This window comes from Aedes albopictus, chromosome 2, assembly GCF_035046485.1.
Source record: "Aedes albopictus strain Foshan chromosome 2, AalbF5, whole genome shotgun sequence".
Classification (NCBI taxonomy): Eukaryota; Metazoa; Arthropoda; class Insecta; order Diptera; family Culicidae; genus Aedes; species Aedes albopictus.
The window spans coordinates 374,025,339-374,036,659 of record NC_085137.1 but is presented as its reverse complement, the minus strand read 5'-3'; the positions used below and the strand labels follow the sequence as shown (position 1 = coordinate 374,036,659).

The following is an 11,321-nucleotide window of genomic DNA, read 5'->3' as shown; positions in this document are numbered from 1 at the left end:
TTTTTGTTTCAATTAAAAAGTGCGGTAATGCAAAATACATACCTAATATGTGAACTTAATTGCTTCTTGGTTGAATAGAAACGTTAGTACATTTAGTTTATCGCTTAAATCACCTTAGCGCAGTTTTGGTTTTTTCACTATGAATGCAGTGAACGAGCAGAAAACCGCTTCATGTAAACACACTTTAGTGTCAAAATGATACTTTTAAATGTTTCTAATGAGCGTTTTGACATGGTAACAATACATTAGTGTTGTATTGGTGAAATTGAAGGGAAACTGTCATACCATTCAATCGTAATATGGAAATAATGAAAAAATATTCGCAAGCACACGGTGAATGGAGCCCCCACGGTGAATGGCGCCTTGACGGTCCTCCTCTCTCCTCTTCTTGGCGTAACGTCCTCACTGGGACAAAGCCTGCTTCTCAGCTTAGTGTTCTATGAGCACTTCCACAGTTATTAACTGAGAGCTTCCTCTGCCAATAACCATTTTGCATGTGTATATCGTGTGGCAGGCACGAAGATACTCTATGCCCAAGGAAGTCAAGGAAATTTCCTTTACGAAAAGATCCTGGACCGACCGGGAATCGAACCCGTCACCCTCAGCATGGTCATGCTGAATACCCGTGCGTTTACCGCCTCGGCTATATGGGCGCCTTGACGGTACATAAATTTAAATAGTAGTCTGTTCGAGAACATGGTAGAAAACTATTATGAATCTTGGAAATAAAATCTCTAAAGAATGCTGTTTCACGGTGTCATCAATCATTTCACGAGTAATCTAGAAAAATAAAACATTGGAATCCTGTGAGGACTATGCCAGGAGACCATTGGCGTAGCTAGGGGGGGGGTTCCAGGGGTGCCTGGCACCCCCTAGAACAAATTTGGCACCCCCTAGAATTTTTCCTTGACAGTCACCTCAAATTTTAAACTTCACACAATATTTTCAATATTTATTAATGGCACATTTGAACAAAACTTAAGCACACCCGGAATTACTTATATAACTGTTTTACCTTTTGGCGCAGATTTTGGCGTTTTGGATATTGGTAAGAACAATCAACAGACTTCTGCATAGATTCCTACCTCGATTCATACAGTGATTTCTCTAGGCTTCCTTTATGGATGACCTCCCGATATTTCTGCAATTAAACTTCCCTTAGGAATTCTTCCGGAAGATCTCCCTGAGATTTTTAAATAAAATCCCTTCATTGATTCTTCCATACATTTCTTCAAGGATATATTCAGGACTTTCTACAGAGGTTCTTCCAGAAATTCCACAGGGGATTTCCCCAAGAATTTCTCCATGAATTTCAGCTGGAATTCTTCAAGCAATTCCCGTAAGGACTTCTTCTGAAATACTGTAGGTATTCCTCCAGGCATTTGTTAGATGATCTTCTCATAAGATACCCCTGGCATTGCTGATTCTAGGATTTCGCAAGAAATTATTTCTATGATAGCTCCTGGAATTCTAAGAATTCCTCCAGATATTCCAGCTGTGACTGCTCAAGCAATTCATGCGGTCCTTCCAGCTATTTTTCCTCCAGAAAATCTAACTGTGGTACTTCCGAAATTATGCTACAGATTCTTCTAGAGCTTTCTCCTGGCTTTTTTGCTGAGACCTTTCCTGGCAATCTTCCTGGAATTCTTGCAGAAATTCCCTTGGTTGCTCCACCAGGGATTTCTCCAAGAACTCATCCAGGAATTCCTTCAGAAATTGTATCGAAAGATTTCTCCAGAAAATCATCATGGATTTGATACAGAAACTCTTTTTGGCCTTCCTTCAAGAATACCTCAAACAACTCTTCCTGTGATTCTTCCATCAATTTCTCCAGAAATTCTTCCTAGTGATTCCTATACGAATTATCCTAGTATTATGGCTGGAATTCTTCCTGAGATTCATTCAGAAATCCTCCTGCAATTCCTTCAGGGCCTTCTCTATAGATTCTTCCAGAATACCTCTACCGGTTCTTGCAGGGGCTTCTCTGGGTATTCCAAGGATTGTTTCTTTGGATTCCCCCCGGCATTCCTGATGGGATTTCTCTAGATATTCCTGTACAGTTTCCTCCAGCAATTCCTTCTGGGATTTCAGCTGAGGTTTCTACAGTGATACATCCCAGAATCCTTCTAAGAATACCTCCTGAGATTTTTCCTGTGATTTCTTCAGAAACTCTTCGGTGATTTCTCCAGTATTTTTATCCAAGATATTTTGTCCACGGATTCTCTCATAAATTTCCCATGGAATTCCTGCAGGAACTCCTCTTGGCTTACATCCAGGAATGTCAGCTGGATTTCTTAAGCTATTCCTGTTGTGGTTCTTCCAGCAATGCCTCCTTGGACTCCTCCAGTCATTCTTACTCCCAGAGTTCTTCTACTGATTCTTCTAAGAATTTATCCAGGGATTCCTTCAAAAACTTGTTGCGCTTATTCAAGACAATCTTTTTAGGAGTCTTGCAGAAGTACCTTCGGTGTGTCTTCCTGGAAATCCTAAAAAACTAGGATTTTTCCAAATATTTCTTGTTGTACTTCTCCAGGAACTCCTCTTGACTTTCATCCAGGAACTCCTCCTAGGATTCCATAAGCGATTCTAGCTGCTTCTAATATTTCAGGAATGCCTTCTAGGTCGCCTCCAGAAATTCTTACTGTGATACCTGCAGGAATCCCTCTAGAGATTACTTCTGGAATTGCCGGGATTCTTCTTGCCAGTTTTCCTAGGATACTTCCAATAATGCCTTTGATTCTTCCAGGGATTTTCCTAAAGAATCATCCAGGAATTCATGGACTACTCTTGAAATTAATTATCGTATTACACCTGGAACTCCTCATGGCCTTTTTTCAAAGAATTCTAGCTGAAGGAATCCCAATAGAAATCTTTTGAGGAATCCCTATACGAATTTCGGGAATAGTTGGAATTTCCAGAGATATCCTAGGAGGCATTACTAGAGAAATCTCTAGTGAAATTTTAAAGGAATGTACGGGAAAAACTTGTAATTAATTAGAAGGTACAGAATGTGGCTAATTGACAAAATGAATTTGTGAAAAAGAATCGCATTCTGGTGGGATTCGAGAACACACGACTCCGTATTTGCTAAACCGCAGTATGGCCATTTCTTTGAGGGTTCCTTCGGCATAATTGTTCTTTTTATTTATTTTTTATTTTTTGTTTTTTCGGTAGTTTCATTGGGACCCAACAAACATTTTAGCTGTATAGGAGAGGAACAAACCGCTCTTAAGCAAACTTTAGTTTAAGAAACTGATATTCAGCTAGTTACGTTTTTTTGGGAATGCAATCAACAATTTCTTTGGATTTTTTTTCTATATTTCAATGACTATTCCTCCGTAATTATTTTAGCAATTTCTTTTTCAGTTATTTTGCATATTTTCCAGGAAATTTTATCGTGATTACTTTTGTAATTCTTTATGATTTAATTATATTTAAATATATTGCTTCCGGAAATTCAGAAATGCTCAACTGGATGTGCTTAAAGAAAATCCTATGAAATTCACGAAAAATTTCCTGACAAATTCCCAAAGAGATAGCCGGAAAAAATCCACCAAAATTACCTTAGAGCTTTCAAAGTAGTTGCCAAAAGAATTCATATAAGAACTGCCAGAGAAATTCCTCATGAAAATAAATTGTCAAAAAATATTCTATAAAAAATTCCACAAACATTTATAAAAAAAATTCGAAGAAATTCTCAAAGAATTTTTCGAAATCATTAAAAGAATTTCTGAAGAAAACTAAGAAAGAATTCCAAAAGTAATTGCAGTGACAGAATCTTTTAAGAACCGCCAGAGATTTTTTCAAAGAAATTCCCGAAGGATATCTCTCAGAAAATTGCCGAATCCATTTCCAACGGAATTACCGAAGAAATACCTAAAGTAATAATAGAAGTTTCCATGATTTCCAAAGGATTCGCTGATAAATTTCCAAATAAATATTCAATGCAAGCAACATCGGAATTGCCGAAGGTGTTCCGAAATCATCTGCTGCAGGAATTCCTTACATAATTACTGAAGAAATCTAGAAGAAATTATCTAAACAATTGTTATTTAAATTATAGAAACTATTTATAAAAAAAAGCTTCCGAAGAAGTTTTTGAAGGAATTGGTGAAGAAATAGCTAATAGCATAGATAATGGAAGTCCAAAAAGACGAAAATCCGAAAAACAAGTAGAATGACATGCTGAAGACATTTCCAAAAAAATGTGAGGAAGTTCCCAGAGTTAATGTCAAATGAATCACCAAAGGCTTCGCTAAAAGAATACTCAAAAGAATTGCCTGAAGAGAAATTGGAGAATTTTAAAAAGCAAATATCAATAGAATTGCTGACATTAACAAAACATCGTTTGAAAGACTACTAAAAAATTGGCGAAGGAACTCCCGAGAGAACATTTCAATAAATTTGCCAATGAAATAAAAAAAGCCAAATAAACTCCTAGTGGAATTGCCAAAGTAATTTCCGATGAAATTTTCAAAGGATGCGTAAAAGGTGTTAAGTATCAAATTCCAGACAAATTACCAAATAAATTCGAAGAAATTAACCAAATTCAAAGTAATTTCTGAGAAATTAAAATAGTCGTAATTAAAATAAAATGCAAAATAATTTCCTAATAAATTGCCGGGAATACTCCCTGAGGAATTACCGAAACAATGTTTTGCCGAAAACCCAAATTTCTTTATTATATTATAGCATAGAATCAGAGTCCCGAACAGAAAAATCGAAGTTCGCTATTAATGTTGTGGTCAAACCAAAAATGCAAATATGTATGCTGATTTTGCAATTTCAAGTATTTATAACTCTTAAAATGCCCCAAAAGTTCAGCTTTTTGGACACAGTGGCTTATTTTCCACAACAGGGGAGAAAAAAAAAAGACTCTTACAATTGTTCTTGAAAACTATTTTATAAGAGTTGTTGTCATCCAATAAACCAAAGAGGATGTCAAGATGATTACATGCTACACGCAAACTTGTAGATATTTGATAGTTTTCGAGATTTACACTTCTGATAATTGCTCTAAGAATGTATTCTTAATCAATGTATTCAATCCGCAAAATAAAGGGGTTGTGATGATTGTAAAGTTCAAACTGAAAGTACAAATTCCATTTATTATACGTAATCAAGTTATTAAGTTCTCAAACCTCACATGGCTGGGAGAGTGTTAAGTCAGTACAACGGTTCGGATTTAAAAAAACCGTTCTTTAAAATATAGCGCGTTTAAATTTTCATTATACTAAGAAGTTGAGGGTGGGAGGGTGGATCGGTATTCCTTTTTACAAAAAAAAGCAAAACAACCTGGAACCCACTAGAACTGGCACCCCCCAGGCACCCCCTAGGAAAAAATCCTAGATACGCCAATGCAGGAGACCATTAAAGATGGCGTTTGGATATAAAATAAAACTAGTGAAAATTTGTGAAAGACATGTCAAAAATCTGGTAAGGATTTGTCAAGGAAAGTTTACTAAATAGTTTTAGAAAATTCATTGGAAATTGTATTTGTGTTTTGCAAAAGAAGACGACTTCAAGGATCTGGGTAAAATATTTTAATTTTTTTTGGTGTTAAAATGTCACTATGAGTTGAAAATGTATTAAAAAGGTGTGAAGTAATTTGGGTATCTAGTTCTCTAGTTCATGAGGTTTTAATTGCCTTTAGAAATAGTGCTTAAAGAACACTAAATTGAAGAGGCAGACCAAGCTCTACTGAGAGCGTAGATCTAGAATGAATCAGACGAAGTACTACGCAATCATCTCTGGAAAATTTTCCTGGGATTATTACTCAAGTTTCAACAAAGATCTCCAGAAAATAATAAAAATTACTATTGGTCTGAACAGTAAACTTCTGGGCATTGCAAGACTTTACCCACCAATAAATTCATTAGGAACCCATCAAGATGCAGGAGTGAGGCATCTCAAAACAATATCACCAAAGAATGTACCAAAAATTCGCCAAACATTACATTGAGTATAGTGTCATGTACTTTTAATTTTTAGCTTATTAACCTGACTTATAATTTTGTTAAGAAATAAGGCTTCATGATGAAATTCAGAATAGCATTACGTTAGCTGAATGCTACAAACATTGATTTTATCGTAAATCAGAATCATGGACGTTACAGTTTGAAGAAACAATTTAGCAAGTTTTTTTTTTAAATTCCATAACATGTTGTATAACACGAATACATCGTTTTATGATTTTCGCTAAAAATTTTCCCTGACCATCAACAAAATTCCCTGACTTTCCCTGATTCTCCAGGTCCAAAAATAAATTCCCTGACATTCCAGGTTGTCGACACTCTGCTACGTGCAGAGGACCAACGCACCCTTGGAGTTTTCGAACGGGAGGTGCTGCGTACCATCTACGCGGAATGCAGATGGAAGACGGGACCTGGAGAAGGCGAATGAACCACGTGCAGCTGCTGAGAGAACCAACCATCGTCCACACCGCGAAAATCTGGAGGCTACGGTGGACGGGTCACGTCATCAGCATGTCGGATAGCAACCCGAATAAAATGGTTCTCGAGAGTCATCCAACCAGTACAAGAAGACGTGAAGCGCAGCGAGCTAGGTGGGTCGATCAAGTGGAGGACGATCTGAGAACCCTACGCAGAGTGCGGAACTGGAGACAAACAGCTATGGACCGTTTGGAATGGAGGCGGCTACTATGTACAGCAGAGGCCACCCCGGCCTTAGCCTGATTGATAAGTAAGTATGCAAAGTTAAAGTGGTCTACAGTACAAAATTTAAGGACAAACTTGAATGCTGCATCTACTCACGATTTTGAGCACACAAATATCATAGAAAATGTAATAAAAATTGCACTATTGTTGGAAGTTTACTTCTTGAGATTTGTGCATTCGAGAGTGTGATGCAATATTGAACTAGGATTCCAATACGTTTGTCCTTAAACATGTTTTCCGTGCATTCCCTTTGTCCATACTCATGGGGTATACCTCAGGGATGCCACATATACAGATTTTTCTGTAATCGTGCAGATTTTTTTGCAGCTTTTCATACAGAATTCTGTATACCAATATACACAGATTTTTGGAAATTATACAGATTATACAGATTTTTGAGAAACTTACAGAATTTCAAAGAGATTTTTCGCGAAATATTACAGATTTCATACAGATTTTTGACAAAAAATGGACAAATGCAGATTATAAAGATTTTTGAAAGGCAAAATACAGATTTAAATGTGGCAACACTGGTATACCTTGGGGTATACTTAGCTGAACTGTCCACAGTACATGCATTGCTTCTTCAACGACTGTGTTGGATAGTGAAACACGTCGTTCTGGAATTTAATAAAGTATTTCACTTTCTAAAAAAACGCATGTTAACTCGCATTTTCACAGGCACAATTTCGAACACCGTTCAAACGCATTGATCTGGAAATGCTACTCGCTGCTAGCTTACTCAAGCAATTTTGTGTTTGAACTCAGTCAAGCAACCATATCCTTAAATAATCTTCTGATTGGAAGCGCGAGATATGTAAGCAACTGCGTGCTGGTCACATGGCATCAGCATTAACTACCATGCGCCTCCTTCCTTTCCTCCTATTGTGAAGAGTTCGATGCAAATCCAAATACTATTCCAAGTTCAAAGCGGCAAAGGTCAGCGGACAGCAGCTGTACGGCATTCTTCGTTTAAGTAGGTGAGCTCGGTTTGCTACAGGTCAAAAGTTGGTGTCCATTTTTCAAAGAAATCAACTACCAGTTCAAACTTAAAAACACTTATAGAAACAATTGCATTGAAGCGACATACTATAGCCAAATCTAGGTCAATGACCCAAAAAGAACAGAAATATCGTGCACGATCTTTTCACCGCTAAGACATGTCAACTACCTTCCGTAAGTGAGTGGAACTTAAGCAAGAGTTTTAAACATTGCTGTTTATACATATAATCATCACTATTGAGTATTCAACCGGGATGGAATTTTTCACGTTGCCACTTGTCCTTGTATCATACGAAAATCATGAATCACTTGTTTACCTCACCATGATTACACCTATGTCTGTTTACCATTTTACCAAAGCTAGATTCAAAGAGATAGTCGAATTCGAAGAAGTCGCCATTGTTTGAAAGGCAATTTTGGATGAATTCCTATGACAACATACCTACTTATTCTGGAATGGAATTGTTTGGAGAGTGAGCCTTCTGCTACTCATACCTACATTTGAAATTGCAATGTGCCTTTAAAAATTCATCAATCTTCAACATGTCTGACGTGAGCACCAGAAACAAAGTCAATAAACCTTCAAAATTATTTATAACGTCCCTCAACAAAATTCAAGTTAAGCTCTCACTTCCATAATTAATTCTCATCTTGCTGTTATCAGCGCATCATGCGATATGCACGTGAGTATTAAATACAACGCCCATAGCTCAAATACACACTGTGGTGAAAGTAAGTGGTGTCGGCATTGTGATTAAGTGGAAATAAAACATCACTTCGATGGGTTTTGTTTACATTTTATTTATTCATGTATACTATTAGTTTCATGTAAATCGAACACTGGGTGCTATGTTGTACTCTTTGGACTTTCATCTAGCTGATACGGTCGGTCACTCTCAAACCCATACGCATTGAGTCATTGTTACTCTCTTCTTTCACTGAGTTTTCACTCACGAGGCTCATGTCACCGACGGGAACAATACACATACTGGCCCCGTGCCCGGGTAATTCCACATTCTTCCCTGTCAATCATATGACTGGACTTGAAATTATCAGATATCAAAAAAATTATCAGCACCATTCAAATTTCCTGCAAAGTCACTGCCAGTTTGCTACGAACCTATCTCACCGTTTGGCATCCTCTCTTCGTCACAGACGGGGGAGGAGTTTTCTCTGAGTATCAGTCTGATTGATCTAGATAACCGAAACAGAAATCAACTCTGAGTTTATCTAGTCTTAAATCTAGTTTGTCCAGCAAATTATTCACTAAGTTACGTTGCACTATATAAACTACTATGATACGGCACGAAAGCTGAATGAAGCATCATTCAACTACCCGCGTGCTAAAATCATTCGAATCAGTCCCAATGCTCTACTAACATGTGCTCCAATTATTTTGGAAGCAGCGCTCCCTTCGTCATACCCCCTTTTCTGGATTCTTGCTGGCCCTCAATTCGTGAAATTCATTCAGCAGCTGATACAGATCAACCTTCAGATGATTGTTTTCCTCTTTGAGTTCCTGTATGGTGTTCCTCATTTCTTCCGAATACGCTCGGATGGACTCCATTTCGGTTTTCATGGCTTCGTACCTCTCGATCTGCTGTTTGAATTCTTGGTTTTCTCGTGTTAGGCTCTGGTGGTCCTGTTTTATTTTGTAGATCTCCTGTACTAGTTTATCGACTTTTTCGTGTTTTTTGAACCGTGGTATCGTTGAACTACTGTCTGCCGCAAGCATAGTGATGTTCTCTATGCGATTCCGGATTGCATCCATGTCTGCACTGAAGGCCTGCAACGAGGCCTGAGTCATGTTTTCATGCTCTATGAGTTTCTGGATTTCACGTTTGGATTGTTTCATCTCTTGCATGATATGCTGGGAATGCAGGTTCAATTCGTTGACATAATTTGAGAAGTAAAGGTTTGACTTTTTCAGGATTGTGAGAGCTTTGCCCTCTGAACAGCAGATACCATCTATCACTCGTTCCTTGCATTTCATGGAACTGAACAACTTGTATTCGCGGATATTGATTTTCTTGAAGTACATGATCATCTCCGCTAGATTTTCGCAGTTCCAATCGTTGTCGTAGATGTGAACAATGTCAATTTTCGGGAACATTGAACGCATATTTTCATACTCCATGTACATCAACCCGTTTTTGAATAGATGCAGTATTTCCAAGTTCGGAAATTGGCGCAGAACATTGATGTCCAAATATGAGAGCCGATTGTCATTCAGATATAATACTGTTAGGGATTCGAGTTTATGTTCCATGGAGTTTTTCACTATGGCCATATTGTTGACCGATAAATCTAGAGTACGGAGATGTTTCATTCGCTGGAATAGACACAGATCGATCGATCGCAGATCATTATGAGAGAGATCCAGAAATTCGAGATTTTCAAAGTAGGAGATATTTTCGATTGCTTTGAGCCTATTATGGCCAAGTTCTAGTTTTTTCAGCATTGGCACCGTGTTCGTATCGAAGCTGATTCTTTGAATGCGATTCCTCTCCGCATCCAAATGAAGTAGATTAGGTGGAATGTAAATACTGTGCAAACTTTGCCACCAGACCTTCAGTTCCAGCATGTTTGGGAAAGTTTCGTAAATTCCCTCCGGTAACACAAACATCGCCGATTCTCGGAACTTGATTCTGGTGATATCGTAGCTTGGTGCCAGCAACTCCACATCACTTGCTTCTTCTACACTGTTGATTCTTACGCCTTGGAAAATGCAATATCCATCGGAATTTATCGAACAAGTATAGTTTACTATTCGGCCAGCAACCACAAGGTTCACGAAAATCGCACCAACAGCTAAACTGTAATATTAAACAAAGCATTTCATTAGCACTTCTTGCATCATCACGCTCGAATCTTCACGTTCTGGAAACTTACATTTCACGAAACATTTTCGATTTTTCCACACAAAATCACAATTCTTCCAGTAGAATATCTGTCGGCTACTCCAAACCCCAGAATGATCAGTTTATCCAGCAGCTCATGCTACTTCCAGTGCGAAAGCCAAATATCTGCGGCGTACCGAACATTCGAATCAAACACTACCCTGCCAATTACACTACCAACTCTTCCCAACAACTCTTTCAGACCGGCTGAAGATTGCGCTTGCTAACGACTGACTGTGGATTTGCCTCGCGGTGTAATGGTTTTATAGAATCGTTATCAGCTAGGAAAGCCCGAACAGATACTCCGATCGATCAGTACACGAGACACGAGACCCAATCAATCGATTATACCTCTATATTGCTTGTTCTCTCACCTTCTCTCTAGTGATTGCGGGCGCGCGCGGGCCTTCGCGAGATTGGAAACGCGGGCGTTTTTCGCGCAACAGTCAAGGAGTGCTCTCGCGTGAGCGAAGTGTGATGCTTATCCAATACAAGGTGCCTTATTGGTGATATGCAGGTGGTTGAGCTGCTTCGGCGAACTGTGATTGGTCACAGCGCCAACGGGGCACCTTCCAGTTGACTGTTTGCTACCATCGCGATTTCAGTTGAAATTTATGATCGATGGGGAAGCCAAGCCCACCGACTCACACTTTGTCTGGCATTTGCAGTCATCGTTGTTGAACAAGTTTGTTGAACGCACCTTCTGCATTTGATGAACTGAGGAAAAAACAGGTTTTTGTAG

The 11,321-nt window shown here is 38.5% G+C and overlaps 1 protein-coding gene across 1 annotated transcript; it reads right to left on the bottom strand.

Moving 5' to 3' along the window:
- Positions 1-8,156: 8,156 nt before the first annotated feature.
- LOC109401330 (uncharacterized) lies at positions 8,157-11,099 on the bottom strand. Its single transcript, XM_019673836.3, has 2 exons — positions 10,572-11,099; positions 8,157-10,495 (listed from the first exon to the last, which is right to left on the bottom strand). The coding sequence occupies exons 1-2, from the start codon at positions 10,583-10,585 to the stop codon at positions 9,097-9,099; spliced, it is 1,413 nt and encodes a 470-aa protein (XP_019529381.3). The 5' UTR covers positions 10,586-11,099; the 3' UTR covers positions 8,157-9,096.
- Positions 11,100-11,321: the final 222 nt, after the last annotated feature.